Raw genomic sequence first — 19,572 nt, 5'->3', positions numbered from 1 at the left:
AAACATGTCATTGGTTCCCCTTTATCTATTAGGCTATTTCAATCTACGTTGACACGGTACAATTTTGTTGCCAGCTCCGTAGTGATAGATTCTAATATTTTTCCTGCTTTTGAAGTCAGGTTGACTGCTCTGATCTGTGTTGTTAAACGATGAAGTTACATTTGTAACTTTCCATTTTATGGGAACCATTCTAGAGTCTCAAGAGCTTTGGAAGATGCCAGCCATTGCCCCCACCATCTCCATTGTCACTTATGGTTTATATTGCTATTTATGGTATTATTTATGGTTTTATATTGCTATATTTCTTCACTATTCTTGGTTGGTGCGGCTGTAACGAAACCCAATTTCCCTGGGAATCAATAAAGTATGTCTGTCTGTCTTTCAGACTATGTGACATCAGTTCCTGGTAACTTAATAACTTACCATCCCATTAATTTCCAAAATGTTTTTATTTCCTTCAGCTCTTCATTCACTCTAAACATGTTGCTCTCTACTATTTCCAGGAAATTTTGTTTAACTTCTTAGCTTTTTTCTTATAGTGCTCAAACCTATCTTAACTTTGGAAAATCTTTACTTTGGTAGAAAGGATTTAATAGTTTGTTTTAATGTTTCTCATCAGATTACTCTCATATTTAACTTTCCTCATCGATTTCTTGGTGCTCCCCAGCGAACCGTGACCCAGAATTTTTATTTAAACTGGAGTTTCATTGCATGAAAAATCAATTTTCACTGTTGAAATAATAAAATTTTAAAAAGCAGCCTTATGCTGGTCAGTTTTGGAGGTTATTCTTTTTCAATGACAAGGTCTGACCCCGACCCAGTTTGTGTTGTAAACACTGAAGCCTTCATACAGGGCTAAAGGAAACTTTGATTTTAAAGGGTACTTAAATATCATTTTATAAAATGTTTTTTTTCTTGGAGTTAATTTAAACCTTGTAATTACATTAATATACTGTTCTTTCAAACACATAATAAACAAATTAAACTGATTAAAACTCATAAGCTCAGCACTCCTACTTTTTAGATATTATTAGAGCAGCATTATATGACACCCTAACAGTCTACTGTAACACCCTAAAGTCACATAAAGATTGAATTTTTTTCGAAAATTGCATGGTTTTACTGTGTATGCGGTTGTTTTGATCTGCACAATCATGCAGCAACCAACACTTAGCTGTGCAGCTGTGACCTTGCAGAATACAAGCAATACTGTTCTAGTTCCAAAAGAACGTTTCTGCTTCATGAACAACTTACAGCTTCTTTCAGACTATGAGACATCAAAATAACTATCGTTTATGAAGATCAGAACTATACTTTTGCAGTGAATATTGGGCATTGTATTATTGTTAATGGCATTTTGTAGAGTTTTATGCAATAACTATGTTTCTTATGCTGACAAAAATCCTGCCGGCAAGTCAGTAATTGTATCTCTTGTTGGACACTAAAACCTAAAAAAGGATGTAGTATTGCTCTGCTGTAGGTTCAACCTGTTTTCAACTGCACAAGATTGGGTTTTCTCTGTGATGTGAGAGGAACCTCCAGTTCAAGTGTTTGAAGAAATATTAATCTGTGTCACATAAGCTGTGCAGATCAACATTCAGGTCTGTGATGATAAGTTGATCTCCAGCTAACACTGCAGTACTTCCACCAGAATTGGCTTCAACATCCCGTGTTTCAAATGTGGGGAAGCACACAGGGTTCCTGCTGCCCATCTGTTTTCACTAACCTCCACATTCTAAGTATCTCCATGGTACTAACAAAAGGCAGGTTCAGTCTCAGCAGTGATGGTCTCTAAAGTACAGCAGCCTACTGATCTGATCTTTTGGGCTCATGTACTTAAAGGTATTGTAGAGCCTTATATCTTGCATTTTCAGCACAGTTTGGAACTTTCAGTATTACTGGGAAAGAAGCCATCAAACAAAAGAAAACAGGTATCACAATGACATCCTACTTGATCTTTTAGCTATTCTGTACAACAATACCCCGGGAGAAGGTAGGATTCCATGTGCAGTGTGGTGATATGTGAACCCATTGCTTGAATTGTCAGAATCCATTCATGTATTCACTTCAGTGCAAGGACTACGAATAGTATTCGACCAGCCAGCGATATTAAAGCTATATTCTTCCTTTATGTTCCCAATAGAAAGCCAAACTTGGACCAGCTGGTAAAAAGGTGATTGAAAAGAAAGCAAGTTCGCCATCAAATAATTTGGACCATGTGAATATATCAGACTTCCACTTCTTAATGGTGTTGGGCAAAGGAAGTTTCGGCAAGGTTTGTAAAAACGCATCGGGGAAAATCATTTCAGAGGGGATGATACTGGTTTCTGAGGATATTAAGGGGAAGAATTTTAGCCCACAATGAAAGTCTTAGCAGGTCCTTGAGGAAGTTGCCGCGCTTAGTATATTTTACATTTGTTACGCTATTAACAGAGTAAGAAGGTCCAACATTTTGCAGGAATAACATCAGAAAAAACTTAGAAGCAAGCATGGAGGAAGGTTTTAATGACTTGGAGAGAGGTTCAGAGTTTAGGGTCTAGCCAATATGTATTTAATGGAATATGATGGAATTATTTCCCTATGAATATACATTAGCAAGGTGCCTAAGCATCTAATCAACTCAGTAATAGCTCAGAAGAACTGTTGGCTGGTTGAAGCTAAAGACTGATTGTATCACCTAGAACATTGGTACTTCCTTGAGCGATTTCCATTTGGCCTTATAGAAATATTTGAGACAGGGACAATGAAAGTGCACTTTTTATTGTGCCTATACTTGATCTGGAAGAACAAAATATGAGGTGCCAAAACCCTTAACTACTTTTGTCTCAAAGTGCACACCCTCCCTCCCCACTATTAGCAAAATTAAAAGGATAGCCAAGATCAGTGGCCTTTGTATGGTTCACAGTTCCTTAAGGCATTCAATTATCTTCTACAGGTCATGCTGTCAGAGAGGAAGGGAACAAATGAGCTTTACGCCATCAAGATTTTAAAGAAAGATGTGGTCATTCAGGATGATGATGTTGAATGTACCATGATTGAAAAGAGAGTCCTTGCCCTGATGGAGAAGCCCCATTTCCTAACACAGCTCCACTCTTGTTTTCAAACTATGGTAAGTCTGTAGTTCCAGAAAGTAAACATCACAAAAGGTGGTCACCAAGACTTGTTGTTTAATCACTTCATACTTGTAATTAAAATCTTTGAAAAATATTACACTAGTTCCTGTTTATAAGTTTTTGTTTTAAATGGCTGTTGGTGTGTTTACATTGTTTTGAAATTATGAGGATAGTTTTATTTTCTTAATCTCCTTGTGCCCATGATGTTGGGCTTTGAGTTTCCCTTTTTAGACTTCTGAACATTTGCTCACATCTGAAGCGGTGGTGATAACAGGTAAGGTGCAATGTCCAGATGTTTCTTCCGATTGATTCATGGTTCCTATGGTTCCTAGCTGTTATTTCACTGTGTCATCAGATAGTTTCTTCGCACCTGATAGAACTGATTTTGTTATTAGAAATGAGGCAGAAAGCAACAGTTCAGGCAAGCCTGAACAGGAACAGATTTTATAACTAGAATGAATCTGTGTCAGAAAATAAGACTTTAAAGTAGGTCAACCTAAGTGAGTAAAGACATTTGACATTATGTTTTATAGACAGTCTATAAATCAGCCATCAGTGATTTGGATCAACATGCTGATATTTTTAATTTCTTTAATTCCTAATGTGCATCCTTCACATATCTAAAATCTTTAGCAGATTTTTTTGATTCATTCTGTCGCACGTGCTTATTTGATTTCCTCTTAAGTAGATCTCTGCTTTATACTTCCATGTTTCTACATGTAAATATTCCCTTCTAGATTTATTGGTGAATGTTTTCTCTTTAATAATTTAACATTGCACTCCCCACACAAATGGAAACTGCACTTTTATGACTGTGCTTTCAAGCCCTTTTATAATTTTAACAACTCTTCGTAAGGTGGCCAGTGATGTTCCATATAACATGTAACAGATCACCGTCTCTCTCTCAATCAGAGCATGCCATCCTTGATCTAAAGAGACTACTGAAGGAGATGATTTATAAATGATAGAAAACAGGATGTCTAGAACAGGAACATGTGGAAGCAAATATGTCAACTGGCTTAGATATATTCAATTTTTATGTCCTAGATATGAGATGCAATATGTTAGGATATGTAATAGTAAAATGTGCATAGCTTAAAAGGATGCTCTGTTCCTATGCATTTGTTCAATTTAAGATCATTGTTAATATAAAGCAAAGATTATGTACTGAAGATAAGACCCTTATAGTCTGTAGATGTGACATCCACATAGCATCAGCTATGGGCCAATGGGTAGTGTTGTTACTGTGCCCAGACTGAAGCTGACAGTTCAGTATTACTCTGGATTTGATTGTGACTGAAGTTTTTGTATTCTAGCATTGAACGAACATCTGGCCAAAGTGGTGTCACATTTTCAGCATTACAATAATTAGACTTTAAAGTTACAGTGAGGCATGGGTCTCACTCTCTTCCCTTTGTTGTTAGATTAAAGGCCCTGGATACAAGTAAAAAAAAGTAAACTTTATGGCTGGCTTCAGAGCATTGCAGAGAGTACAAAAAGTGTTACAGCACTTACTGACAATCCTCAGAACATTATCACTTTAAATACAATCCTGACAATTGGTTTTGAAAAGGTAACTTTGATCTTGGAGATCATGCAGAGAAAAACTTATCTGAGGTGGCTTCAAACTGATGTGAAAATTGAAAACTTTATCCTTCTTAAGCTCTATTTATATCACCACTTGTTTCTAACACTTGATATACTGTAGCGATACATACAGAGCTAGAAACGACGACACGCAAGTCGGTAAGTCGTTTCGAGACTAGTTTATTCAAACTTCACGGCGCTGGCTTTTAATCCCTAGTTCCTGCCCTCTCCGAGCGGAAATGACATCAAAGGTGCATTACCAAAGTCTCTCCCCACGCGCGGGCTATTTGTGAGCTGGTTCACCTGCACAGAAAGTGGGTCGCCACATAACCGCCCCCCCCCCAGAACCGGCGATACACCCCCCCAATGTCCACAGTCTGGATCAGTCTCTGTTTGGCCGTCTGCCTCTGCACCGCGGTGCCTGAACCTCGACCAGCTGCGCCAAGTCCACATGGGCTGGTTTGAGTCGGTCCACCATGAAAACCTCCTCTTTCACCCCAATGTCCAGAACGTACGTGGACCCGTTGTTCCTGATCGCCTTGAACCGCCCCTCGTACGGCCGCTGTAGCGGTGCCCGGTGTGCACCCCTTCGTACAAACGCAAACTTACAGTTCTGCAGGTCTTTGGGTACATGGGTCGGGGTCCGTCCGTGCTGTGAAGTCGGTACGGGGGCCAGGTTGCCGAGCCTTTCGAGTAGTCTGTCCAGGACTGCTGCGGGTTCTTCCTCTTGCCCCCTTGGGGCTGGTATGAACTCTCCTGGGACGACCAGGGGTGCGCCGTACACCAACTTGGCCGAAGAGGTGTGCAGATCCTCTTTGGGCGCTGTGCGAAGTCCAAGCAGGTCCCAGGGAAGCTCGTCCACCCAGTTAGGTCCTCTTAGGTGGGCCATGAGAGCCAACTTCAAGTGGCGGTGGAAGCGTTCCACTAGTCCATTCGACTGTGGGTGGTAGGCAGTTGTGTGGTGCAGCTGCGTTCCCAACAAGCTGGCCACAGCCGACCACAGGGTGGAGGTGAACTGGGCGCCTCTGTCGGAGGTAATGTGAGCCGGTACCCCCGAAGCGTGCTACCCAGGTTGTGATCAGCACTCGGGCGCAGAAATCGGCAGATGTGTCAGTGAGCGGGACCGCCTCTGGCCATCTAGTGAACTGGTCTACCATAGTTAGGAGGTACTGCGCTCCTCGGGACACTGGTAGGGGATCCACGATATCCACATGAATGTGGCCGAACCTCCGGCAAGTGGGTTTGAACTGCCGCGGCGGGGCTTTAGTATGCCACTGCACCTTGGCTGCTTGGCACTGAGCGCACGTTCTGGCCCATTTGCTGACCTGTTTGCGAAGTCCGTGCTACGCAAACTTGCTGGAGACCAGCCCGATGGTTGTCCTGATAGATGGGTGCGCCAAACCGTGTATGGAGTTGAAAACTTGCTGCCGCCAGGCTGCCAGGACAATAGGGCGAGGTTGGCCGGTAGCCACGTCGCACAGGAGGGTCTTCTCACCTGGGCCTACGAGGAAGTCTTGCAGCTGCAAACCCGAGACTGCGGTCCTGTAGCTGGGCATCTCGTCGTCTGCCTGCTGCGCCTCCGCCAGTGCTGCATAGTCCACCCCCCGGGACAGGGCCTGGATAGCTGGTCTGGAGAATGCGTCCGCCACGATGTTGTCCTTTCCCAAGACGTGCTGGATGTCCGTCGTGTACATGGAGATGTAGGACAGATGTCGCTGCTGGCGAGCCGACCAGGGATCAGACACCTTCGTGAACGCGAAGGTCAGCGGTTTGTGGTCCGTGAACGTGGTGAACGGCCTGCCTTCTAAGAAGTACCTGAAATGCCGGATTGCCAGATACAGTGCCAACAGCTCCCAGTCGAAGGCACTGTACTTGAGTTCGGGTGGTCGTAGGTGCTTGCTGAAGAATGCCAGGGGTTGCCAGCACCCCTCGATTAGTTGCTCCAGCACCCCACTGACTGCAGTGTTGGATGCGTCCACCGTGAGGGCAGCCGGAACGTCCGTTCTGGGGTACACCAGCATCGCAGCATCTGCCAAGGCTTCCTTGGCTTTAACGAAAGCGGCCGCAGCCTCATCGCCCCAAGTAATGTCCTTGCCTTTACCTGACATCAGGGTGTACAAAGGGCGCATGATACAGGCTGCTGAGGGGAGGAAACGGTGGTAGAAGTTCACCATACCGACGAACTCCTGCAGGCCTTTGACCGTATTGGGCCGGGCAAAGTGGCGGATCACGTCTACCTTGGCGGGCAGAGGTGTTGCCCCGTCTTTGGTAATCCTGTGGCCCAGGAAGTCGATGGCGTTGAGACCGAACTGGCATTTGGCTGGGTTGATCGTGAGGCCGAAATCATTCAGGCGGGAGTAGAGCTGGTGGAGGTGGGACAGATGCTCCTGACGACTACTGCTGGCTATGAGGATGTCGTCCAAATAGATGAACACAAAGTCCAGGTAAAGTCCCACCGCATCCATTAGCCGCTGGAACGTCTGTGCGGCATTCTTCAGGCCTAACGGCATTCGGAGGAATTAGAACAGGCCGAACGGGGTGATGAGTGCTGTTTTGGGGATGTCTTCAGGGTGTACCGGGATTTGATGGTATCCCCGGATGAGGTCTACTTTAGAAAAGATTCTTGCTCCGTGCAGGTTTGCTGCAATGTCCTGTATGTGCAGCACGGGGTAGCGGTCTGGAGTGGTAGCCTCGTTCAGTCTGCGGTAGTCGCCGCATGGTCTCCAGCCCCCGGCTGCTTTGGGCAACATGTGCAGGGGGGAGGCCCATGGGCTGTTGGACCTCCATACAATCCCCAATTCCTCCATCCTCTTGAACTCCTCCTTCGCCAGGTGAAGCTTTTCTGGCGGGAGCCTTCATGCACGGGCATGGAGGGGCTGTCCCTGGGTCGGGATGTGGTGCTGTACTCAGTGTCTGGGCATGGCTGCCATGAACTGCGGTGCCAGAATCGATGGAAAGTCCGCCAGGATTCTGGTGAATTCATTGTCCGACAGCGTGATGGAGTCCAGGTGTGGGGCCGGCAACTTGGCTTCACCCAGGGAGAACGTCTGGAAAGTCTCGGCATGTACCAGTCTTTTCCCTTGCAAGTCGACCAGCAGGCTGTGAGCTCGCAAGAATCCTCCCCCCCCCCCCCCCCCCCAGGAGTGGTTGGGCCACGGCGGCCGGTGTGAAGTCCCACATGAACCGGCTGGCGCCGAACTGCAGCTGCACTGTGCGGGTGCCCTAGGTCCGTATCGTGCTGCCGTTTGCGGCCCTCAGGGTGGGTCCTGGCTTCCTGTTGCGCGTGTCATACCCCATCGGGGGTAAGACGCTGATTTCCGCTCCAATGCCAACCAAGAAGCGGCGTCCGGACTGTTTGGCCCAGACGTACAAGAGGCTATCCTGGTGGCCAGCCGCCATAGCCATTAGCGGCAGCTGGCCCTGGCCCTTGCAGGGCGGGCGACAATGGCGGGCTTCTGTGCCCCACCGCTGGTGGTAGAAACACCACTGTTCACTGGCCTCCTCACTCCTGCCTCTGTGTTGTGTGCGCCCCCTTGCTGGGCCGGGTCTGGTCTGCCGTGGGGCGCGTGGCTCGGTAATCTAATCTCGGTAAGCTCTCCCTCTTAGCTTTCCACAGCACGTCTGCCCGGGCCGCCACCTTCTGGGGGTCACTGAAATCTGCGTCGGCCAGCGGCAGATGTCTGTCCTTGGGCAGTTGCACCAGGAACGCTTGTTCAAACATGAGGCAGGGCTTGTGTCCGTCAGCCAGGGCCAGCATCTCGTTCATTAATGCTGACGGCGGCCTGTCTCCCAAACCGTCCAGGTGCAGCAGGCGGGCACCTCGCTCACGCCATAAGAGGCCAAAGGTCCCAATGAGCAGCGCTTTGAACGTTCCATATTTGCCGCCTTCTGGGGGTGACTATGAAATCCTCAACCTGGGCAGCTGTCTCCTGGTCAAGGGAGCTCACCACGTAATAGTAACGCGTGGAATCAGAAGATATCTGCCAAATCTGGAACTGGGCTTCTGCTTGGCCAAACCACACGCGTGGTCGCAGCATCCAGAAAGTCGGCAGTTTTAGCAAAACTGCGTGAACAGATGAAGAGTCTTTGGTCCAAATCCCATTTGGACCGTCGGGGTCACCAATGTAGCGATGTACTACGTACAGAGCTAGAAACAACGACACACAGTTGGTAAGTCGTTTCGAGACTAGTTTATTCAAACTTCACAGTGCTGGCTTTTAATCCCTAGTTTCCGCCCTCTCCGGGCGGAAATGACGTCAGAGGTGCATTACCAAAGTCTCTCCCTGCGTGTGGGCTATTTGTGAGCCGGTTCGCCTGCGCTGAAAGTGGGTCGCCACAATACGAAGAAAAAATAAACACAAGGGACAAACTTTTAATGTGCTTGGGGAGTGCAAACCAAAGGAAAGATTTTCAAACCAAACTAGGCACCATATTTTAAAATAGAATCAGAATAAGGTTTAATATCACTGGCATATGTTGTGAAATTTGTTGCTGTGTGGCAGCAGTACATTGCAATACATAATAAAAACTGTAAATTATAGTTAGAAGTGTTTATACATATATTTATTTTTAAAGTTAAATTAAATGAGTTATGCAAAAAGAGAAAATAAGTGAGGTTATGTTCAATGTCCATTCAAAAATCTGATGGTGGAGGGAAGAAGTTGTTCCAGAATTATTGAGTGTGTTCCTTCAGGGTCTTGTACCTCCTCCCTAATGGTAGCATGAGAAGAGGGCATGTCCTGGATGACAGGGGTCTTTAATCATGAATGTCACCTTTATGGGGCATCACTCCTTGTCAATATCCTGGATGCTGGGGAGGCTAGTGCCCATGATGGAGATGACCAAGTGTGCAGCTTACTTCGATCCTGTGCAGTGCCCCCCCTCCATACCAGACGGAGATGCAATCAGTTAGAAAGCTCTCCACAGTACATCTGTAGACATTTTCAAGTATCTTTGATAACATACCAAATCTTGTCAAGCTCCTAATGAAATATATCAGCTTTTGTGCCTTCTTTGTAACTGCATCAGTATGTTGGGCCCAGGATAAATCCTCAGAGATGTTGACACCCAGGAACATGAAATTCCTTTTCACTTCTGATCTGCCAATGAGGACCCTGTCTTACCCTTTCCAAAGTCCACAGTCAATTCTTTGGTCTTACTGACATTGAGTACAAGGTTGTTGCCACAACACCACTTAACCAGCTGACCTCTCTCACTCCTGTATGCCTTCTAGTCATCATCTGAAATTCTGCCAACAATAGTTGCATTGTCAACAAATTAATAGCTGGCATTTGAGCTGTGCCTAGCCACATGGTTGTGGATGTAGACAGAGTAGAACAGTGGGCTAAGCACACATTTTTGAGGTGCACCAGTGTTGATTGTCAATGAACTGGAGATGTTTATTTCCAATCTGCACAGACCATAGTCTTCCAGTGAGGAAAGTTTGGGAAATCTGACAATGGGACTAACAAATTGCACTTTACAGTGTGGCCTTTTGCAGTCATTGCAGCCCTTAAGACATTTTTGTAGCAAAAACAAATGCTAGAAGGACTTGCCCAGTTAAGCAGCATCTATTAAAAGATAAACCAATGAATGTTTCAAGTCAGCAACTCTTCCTTCAGAATTGAGAGTCCCTGACTGGCTGAGTTCTTCCAGCATTTCTGCTTTTGGTTCATATTCCATTTTCTGCAGTTTAATTTGTTTTCCACTATTGCAGAATTGCCAATATTGTAATAGAGGAGAACAAAACAACCCGTCTGTGCATAGCAAGCTGCCTTATTCAACAACGTGACAGCAACCGGGCGATCTGTCTTCTGATGTAGGATAAGTGATGACCAGGTCATTATGGTTAAACCCACTGCTTTTGTCATTCACCTGAGATGACAGATTTGAATTACAATGCTTTACAGCAAGTTGTCCCAGAGGTGAACACTAATATTACATACAGGAAGACAAGTTTTTAAGCTTCTAATAGTTGCAGAGGTAGATTTTTTTCCCTATCCTGTTAAATCCACTGCTGTTTAGAGAAGCAAGATTTATAATTTTGATGTCTGTAGTGGGCAAAGGCACGCAGGGAAAAGCATCCTTTCTCTTCTGGCAGAATAACACGTCTCCAAGAAAATAATTGCATTCTAGCCATGCTGGCAGCAGACAGTGTAATTTAGTCTCAATTGAAATCTGAAGAAGCCTCACAACAGGAATGCCAGTTTGTTCCTCCTGTTTAACACGTCTTTCTTCAGTTCAAAACTAGTGAATTAAGTTAATTCACAGTCAAAGGCATTATTACTAATAATACTATTGCTTGTTTTTGCCTGTGTAATCACAATCTCATCCCCCTTTACGTTAGCTTGAAACATTTTCAATACAGAAGTACATATACAACAATCAAGTTAAATAAAATTATGAAAGGCAGAAGGGTAGATAGTAAGGATTTTTCCCCACAAACAATGGACTCACTTTCAGGAACTCTTCATCTCATGTTCTTGATATTTATTTTTTAATTATTTTTTTCTTTGTATTTGCAGTTTGTCTTTTCACATTGGTTGTTTGTCTTGTGTGCATTTTTCATTTATTCTATTGTGTTTCTTTGTATCTACTGTGAATACCCAGAAGAAAATGAATCTCAGGGCTGTATATGGTGACATGTATATATTTTGATAATTAAATAACTTAGAAAGCATAGGTTTAGGGTAGTGAGTAAGACACTTAGAAGGAATCTGAGGAAGAACTTTTTCACTCAGAGGATAGTTGGAAACTGAAATGCACTGATTGAGGGGGAGGTCGAGGCAGACACACACAACACTTAAGTAGTATTCAATTGAGCACTTGCACTGCCATGACAAAAAGGCTTTAGATAAAGTGCTGTTAAATGGATCAGAATAATTAGCTACTTGATGGTCAGTACAATTTCGTCTTTGGCTGCTGCAGACTCTGGAACCTGGCATGCTGAAACTTTGGCTCACTCTTTACCAGCTGAGCTTCATAGCCCAGCATTGACATCAGGGTTTCATCAATACGTGCAATTAGCAAGTTTATTGATGACACAAAAAGTGCTAGTGGTGTTGATAATCAAAGGATTGTCTTCAGTTGACGAACAAAAACTGGCCAGCTGGAAAGTTTGCTAGAGCGAAGGCAGATGAAACTTAATCTTGATAAGGGCTAGTTATGCATTTTGTATGGCCCAATAAGGATATATCATCCATGGCAGGGCCTTTGGGAGTAGTGAGGGAACTTGATATATGACTCCATAGATTCTCACATGTAGGTAAGGTAGTAACGAAGGCAGGTAAGTTGTTGGTCTTCATTTACTGGGGTATAGAATAAAACAATATGAAGGCCATTATAAAACTTTGTTTACACCACAGCTAGCCATTTGTGTGCAGTTTTAATTACCACTTTACCAAATGGATGTGAATGAACTGGGGAGATATAGAGGAGATTTACCAGGATGTTGCCCAGGATGGAAAGTTCAAATTTTGTGGGGAGACCGAATGAGCTGAATTTGAAGACAGGATAAATGATGGCATCTTCAGTTCTGCATGTGATGTCACCAAACTTAAATATTTTAGATAGTGAGATGTATGAGAAATGCACTGAACCAATCTACGTTTGTATCACGAATCACAATCCAGCAAAGACTTGTTTCAGGAGGTACATAAAATACTAAACCCTTTATTAGTTTAAGCAAAGTCTTGAGGAGCATGCTTCACGAAGTGGGAACAGTTCATTGACAGAACAAATGAGTGTAGTTGTCTACTTTTATTCAAGAGCTGAATGGTTGAGGGGTAGAAACTGTTCTTGAACCTGGTGGTGTGAGTCCTGAGGCTCTTGTACCTTCTACCTGATGGCAGCAATGAGAAGAGAGCATGACCTGGGTGGTGGGGATCTCTGATGACGCACGTCTGCTCTCCCCCATCCTCCTGCCACCCTCCCTGGGATAAGGTTCCTCTTGTCCTCACCGACCACTCCACCAGCCTCCGCATCCAGCACATAATTCTCCAAAACTTCCACCATCTCCAATGGGATGACACCACTAAGCAGCACATCTTTCCCTCCCCACTTTCTGCTTTCCACAGGGATTTCTCCCTACTTGACTCCCTTGTCCATTTGTCCTCCTGGCACTTATCCTTGCAAGCAGAACATGTACTACACATGCCCCTATACCCTTTTTCCTCACTACCATTCAGGGCCCCAAACAGTCCTTCCAGGTGAGACGACTTCACCTGTGAGTCTGTTGGGGTCATATACTGTGTCCAGTGCTTCCCATGTGGCCTCCTGTGTATATCGGTGAGACCCAACGTAGATTGGGAGACTGCTATGCTGAGCATCTACGCTCCATCTGCCAGAAGAAGCAGGATCTCCCAGTGGCTGCCCATTTTAATTCCACTTCCCATTCCCATTCCAATATGTCAATCCATGGCTTGCTCTACTGTCGCGATGAGACCACACTCAGGTTGAGGGAACACCACCATCTGGGTAGCCTTCAACTTGATGGCATGAGCATCAATTTCTCGAACTTCCAATAATCCCCCTCCCCCCAGCATTATCCATCCCCTTTTCCCTCTCACCTTATCTCCTTACCTGCCCATTGCCTCCCTCTGGTGCTCTCTCCCCCCCCCCCCCTTTTCTTTCCTCCATGGCCTTCTGTCTTCTCCTATTATGTTCCCCTCTTCTCCAGCCCTGTAGCTCTTCCGCCAATTAATTTCCCAGCTCTTTACTTCACCCGTTCCTCCTCCCAGTTTCACCTATCATCTTGTGTTTCTCCCTCCCCTTCCCCCAGCCCACACCTTTTAAATCTACTCATCTTTTTTCCTCCAGACCTGCTGAAGGGCAGGATCCGAAATGTTGCTCTTATCCATAGATGCTACCTGGCTTGCTGAGTTCCTCCAGCATTTAGATAGATAGATAGATACTTTATTCATCCCCATGGGGAAATTCAACATTTTTTCCAATGTCCCATACACTTGTTGTAGCAAAACTAATTACATACAATACTTAACGCAGTAAAAATGATATGCATCTAAATCACTCTCTCAAAAAGCATTAATAATAGCTTTTAAAAAGTTCTTAAGTAGTTTACTTAAATACATTAAATACAATCAACCCCGGCACTTTAACATATCTTACTCCTGGCGGTTGAATTGTAAAGCCTAATGGCATTGGGGAGTATTGACCTCTTCATCCTGTCTGAGGAGCATTGCATCGATAGTGTGTGTTGCTTGGATTTCTAGCATCTGCAGATTTTCTCTTTGTTTCTGACGATGGATGCTGCTTTCCTACAAAAGTGTTTCACATAGATGTGCTCAATAATTAGGAGGGCTTTACCCATGATGTACTGGGCCGAATCCACTACCTTTTGTAGGATTTTCTGTTCAAAGGCATTGGTATTTCCATACCAGGCCAGTACATAAAAATTACTATATATTACAATTAGCATTTGGAAAGCCGTGATCTAATTAGGGAATTAGCATGGCTTAGTGCAGGACGTAACATCTTACTAATTTGTTTGAATTTCTTTAAGGAAATGATGAAGTTGAGTGATGGAGGGTAGAGCTGTGCTTGTTGTTTACATGGATCTTAGGCATTTGAGAAGATCCTTCATGGGAGGCTCATTCAGATTAAAATGCAGGGATCACGGTAAAGTGGCTTGCCCAAAGAGACAGAGGGTAGTGGCCAGTGTAACTTATTCTGGCTAGAGGTATGAGACTAGAGATGATTTGCAGCAATCCACTCTGGAGCCTCTGCTGTCTTGTCATAATATATAAATAACTTGGATGAAATTGTAGCTGGGTAAATTAGTAAGTTTACAAAAGATAGGAAGATTGGATGAGTTGTGGATAGTGTAGAAGACTGAGAAAGGAGACAGTAGGATATCAGTTGCAAATATGGCATAGATATGGTAGAAGAAGAAGAATAGCCCTCAACTCGGCAGTGGAGTTATCAGGGCATTACGGTGTTTACGTAGCAAGCTATTCCTGTTTTTACGAGGCCCAGTTGCTAGCTCAACGCTCAACCCGACTTGGATTCGAACTCAGGAACCTTTGCTATGGAGTCCGGCCATCAAGCGGGACATAGATATGGTAGGTGGAGTTTAATGTGGCTCAGTGTGAAGTGTTACACCTTGGGAGATCAAATGTAGAGAGACAATATACTGTTAATGGCAATACCCTTAACCGTGTTGATAGGCAGAGGGAGCTTGGAGTCTATTGTTCCTTGAAAGTGGCTACGCAAGTTGATAAGGCATATGGAACACTTGCCTTTATTTGTCAGGGAACTGAGTTCAAGAGTCAGCAAGTTATATTGCAGCTTATAAAGCTCTAGTTAGGTCACAAATGGAGTATTGTATTCATTTCTGGTAACTCCATTATAGGAAAGCCAACTGGTGATGTAGTGACATTTGCACCAGACTTCAAGTGAGTGGTCTGGGATTCAAATCCAACTGGCTTCTTGCCTGCTTTCTGTTTGTGCTGGGTTGAGCACCAAGCTAGCAATTTGGCCTCATAAAAAACAGGCAAATGCTAAAACAAAAATGGCAAGGTTACCACCCAATGCACTACTAGACTCAGAGAAGAACAACAGCAACATTATAGGAAAGATGCTGAGGCTTTGGGGTGAGTGCAGATGTTTACCAGGGATGATACATAGAAACACAGAAAACCCACAGCACAATACAGGCCCTTCGGCCCACAAAGCTGTGCCGAACATGTTCTTACCTTAGAAATTACCTAGGGTTACCTATAGCCCTCTCATTCTGAGCTCCATGTACCTGTCCAGGAGTCCCTTAAAAGATCCTATCGTATCCGTCTCCACCACTGTCGCTGGCTGGATTAGAAGACGTGTTAAAGGAGAGGTTCAACAAACTTGGGTTGCTTTCCCTGGAACAGCGAAGGTGGGTGGTTTACATTTTTACAATAGGCATCGATAGAGTAGACAGCCATTACCTTTCTTCCAAGGTTAAAATGTCTAATGACAGAGGCATGTATTTAAGGTGAGAGGGTGTAAGTTTAAAGATGATGAGTAGGCCAAGTTTTTTTTAATGCAGGGAATGATGGACATTGTCAGAAATAGTGGTGAAGGCCAATACAATAGATGCGTCCAAGAGACTCTTAGATAGGTACATGAACATACAAGGAATGGAAGGATATGAATATTGTACAGGGAGAAGGAATGAGTTTAGTTGGGCATTTAATGACTAATTATTTCATCTTAATATTATGGGCCGTTGGGCCCCTGTTTCTGTGCTGTACTGTTCTATGTTTTTATGTTTAATTTTTAGAATTGTTCTTACCTTAAAATTTGTTAGCAAATTCCAGTTTCTACTTTAACCTCATGTTTTCCTAATTATTTTTACATTTTTTTCTGTAACTTACTTCTGTGCTTAGAACTGACACTTCCAACAACAGCTCTAAAGCAACCTGAATCAAATTAATTCCAGTTGTAATACCTAATATTCCTTTAAATATTAAGGAGCCACAAGGTTTTGAGTTTGGACTTTCTCAAACTAGCTGATCCTTGCGATGCAAATGTAATTATGAATCCCCCTCTCCAAACCCCTTCAACTCCAAATCCAGTTTGTCCATTTGTAACCTTAATTTATTGCTTTATTTTATTAATAGGCATTAATTTATTTCTGAGTGCTTGATTCTCTTACATATTTTCATGCTACTTCTCCTGCATATACATTCAAGTTTAGTGCAGAAAAATCCTTCATTAAATCTCTACTTCAAAATGAAAATTTTGTCATTTACAGTTTAATCTGAACCCTCAAAGTCTTTCACAAGTCTTTTTGGCCTTGTTTTGTACCTTTTCTACTTCACTCTTAACTCCTGTCACAGCACAACAATATTTTGTGGTTTTTGGATTAATTTTCATTGTACTGTCTTTTTTTAATTTCACATGTAGTTCTAGCTGACAAAACTATATTCTTAAAGAGAAATATTGAACTATCGTAGAATCTTAATAGAAGTGGATAATTCCAAATAGCATTGGAGTTTAACAAGGAACTTTGTTTAAAAAGAGCATAATCTTCCATCTCTTGCTAATTCAAGTTCAAGTTTATCATTTGACTGTACATGCATATAACCAAAAACATTTCTCCAGAACACAATGCACCCATAATACATGTATCACACACAGCACATTAAACAAAATATTACCACAATTTACTTAACAAAATATAATTCAAACTGCATGTAGTGCACAGCACAGGTAAACAGCTCACTGTCCTAGTGATGAGACATTGGTGGTGGCAGGGTATTCGTTACTCTCACAGCCTAGTGGGAAGAAACTGTTACCCAGTCTGGCAGTCCTGGTCCTGATGCTACGTACTTCCTTCTTGACTGTAGTGAGTGTGTCAAAAAGATTATGGGATGGGTGGTAGGGATCCTCAACAATGCATCAGGCCCTTCACATATAACACAGAACATAGAATAGTACAGCACAGTACAGGCCCTTAGGACCACAATGTTGTGCCGACCCTCAAACCCTGCCTCCCATATAACCCCCCCTTAAGTTCCTCCATATACCTGTCTAGTAGTCTCTTAAATTTCACTAGTGTATCTGCCTCCACCACTGACTCAGGCAGTGCATTCCACACACCAACCACTCTCTGAGTAAAAACCCTTCCTCTAATATCCCCCTTGAACTTCCCACCCCTTACCTTAAAGCCATGTCCTCTTGTATTGAGCAGTGGTGCCCTGGCGAAGAGGCGCTGGCTGTCCACTCTATCTATTCCTCTTAATATCTTGTATACCTCTATCATGTCTCCTCTCATCCCCCTTCTCTCCAAAGAGTAAAGCCCTAGCTCCCTTAATCTCTGATCATAATGCATACTCTCTAAACCAGGCAACATCCTGGTAAATCTCACGCAGCGCTGAAATAAGACACGGAGTCGATGAACTGCAGTGACAAAAAGATTTTATTCGAACTTCGCGGCCTCGCTTTAAAGCCTTCCTGATCCCGCCCTCCCCGGGCACAGATGCTGTAGGGGGCAAGTATTCACAGTCCTGTCCCGCGCGCGGGCTTTTCCCCTTGCTGGTGAAGCAGACTTGGCGCCCTTTATGCCGGCGCGCTGGCTATTTGTGAGCCGGTTCGAATGCGCTAGGAAGTGGGTCGCCACATAACCCGCACCCCCCCCCCCCCCCCCAAGAACCAGCGATACACCCCCCAATGTCCACAGTCTGGACCAGACCCTGTTTGGGAGGTCGGCCTCTGCGCCACGGTGCCGGAAACTCAACCGGTTGTGCCACGTCCACATGGGCCGGTTTGAGTCAGTCCACCGTGAAAGCCTCCTCTCTCCCCCCAACGTCCAGCACAAACGTGGACCCGTTGTTTCTGATCACCGTAAAAGGCCCCTCGTAGGGCCGCTGTAGTGCCCGATGCCCGCCCCTTCGTACAAACACAAACTTACAGTTCTGCAGGTCTTTGGGTATGCAGGTCGGGTTCTGCCCATGCTGCGAAGTGGGTATGGGGGCCAGGTCACCGAGTCTCTCGCATAGTCTGCCCAGGACTGCTGCGGGTTCTTCCTCTTGCCCCCTTGGGGCTGGTATGAACTCCCCGGGGACGACCAGGGGTGCGCCGTACACCAACTCGGCCGACGAGGTGTGCAGATCGTCTTTGGGCGCCGTACGGATGCCGAGTAGGACCCAGGGAGTTAGGACTGCCAACACAGATGCCTTGTGCAGGAAGGCACAGAGTCGACTGTACTTCCTTAGAAGGTTGGCGTCATTCAATGTCTGTAGTGAGATGCTGAAGATGTTCTATAAGTCAGTTGTGGAGAGCACCCTCTTCTTTGTGGTGGCGTGTTGGGGAGGAAGCATTAAGAAGAGGGACGCCTCACGTCTTAATAAGCTGGTAAGGAAGGCGGGCTCTGTCGTGGGCAAAGTACTGGAGAGTTTAACATCGGTAGCTGAGCGAAGGGCGCTGAGTAGGCTACGGTCAATTATGGAAAACTCTGAACATCCTCTACATAGCACCATCCAGAGACAGAGAAGCAGTTTCAGCGACAGGTTACTATCGATGCAATGCTCCTCAGACAGGATGAAGAGGTCAATACTCCCCAATGCCATTAGGCTTTACAATTCAACCGCCAGGACTTAAGAACTTTTTAAAAGCTATTATTAGTTTTGATACAAGTGTATGGGACATTGGAAAAAAAAGTTGAATTTCCCCATGGGGATGAATAAAGTATCTATCTATCTATCAGGCGGGCCATGAGAGCCGACTTTAGGTGACGGTGGAAACGCTCCACCAGGCCGTTCGACTGTGGGTGGTAGGCAGTTGTGTGGTGCAGCTGTGTCCCCAAAAGGCTGGCCATAGCTGACCACAGGCTGGAGGTGAACTGGGCGCCTCTGTCGGAGGTAATGTGGGCCAGTACACCAAAGCGGGATACCCAGGTGGCGATCAGTGCCCGGGCACAAGATTTGGAGGTGGTGTCGGTGAGCGGGATCGCCTCTGGCCATCTTGTGAACCGGTCCACGATAGTGAGGAGGTGCCGCGCTCCACACGACACTGGCAGGGGGCTCACGATATCCACATGAATGTGGTCGAAACGCCGGTGGGTGGGGTGGAACTGCTGCGGCAGGGCTTTGGTGTGCCGCTGCACCTTGGCCGTCTGGCAGTGCATGCACATTCTGGCCCATTCACTGACTTGCTTGCGGAGTCCATGCCAAACGAACCTGCTGGAGACCATCCGGACGGTTGTCCTGATGGAGGGGTGCGCTAAGTTATGAATGGAGTTGAAAATGCGCCATCGCCAGGCTGCTGGAACGACGGGGCGGGGTTGGCCAGTGGTGACGTCACAGAGTAGGGTCCTCTCACCCGGGCCTACAGGCAGGTCCTGGAGCTGCAAACCGGAGACTGCGGTTCTGTAACT

The 19,572-nt window shown here is 45.1% G+C and overlaps 1 protein-coding gene across 1 annotated transcript in view; it reads left to right on the top strand.

Annotated features, from left to right (window-relative positions):
- LOC140714804 (protein kinase C alpha type) overlaps positions 1-19,572 on the top strand; it is a 355,866-nt gene that overhangs the window by 277,094 nt on the left and 59,200 nt on the right. The window contains exons 9-10 of the mRNA XM_073026399.1: positions 2,144-2,275; positions 2,936-3,109. Of these exons, the coding sequence (XP_072882500.1) occupies positions 2,144-2,275; positions 2,936-3,109 (306 nt within the window). The remainder of the gene's footprint in view (positions 1-2,143; positions 2,276-2,935; positions 3,110-19,572) is intronic.

The sequence above is a fragment of the Hemitrygon akajei genome, chromosome 22, assembly GCF_048418815.1.
Source record: "Hemitrygon akajei chromosome 22, sHemAka1.3, whole genome shotgun sequence".
Lineage (NCBI taxonomy): Eukaryota > Metazoa > Chordata > Chondrichthyes > Myliobatiformes > Dasyatidae > Hemitrygon > Hemitrygon akajei.
This window is presented reverse-complemented; position numbering and strand designations above follow the sequence as displayed.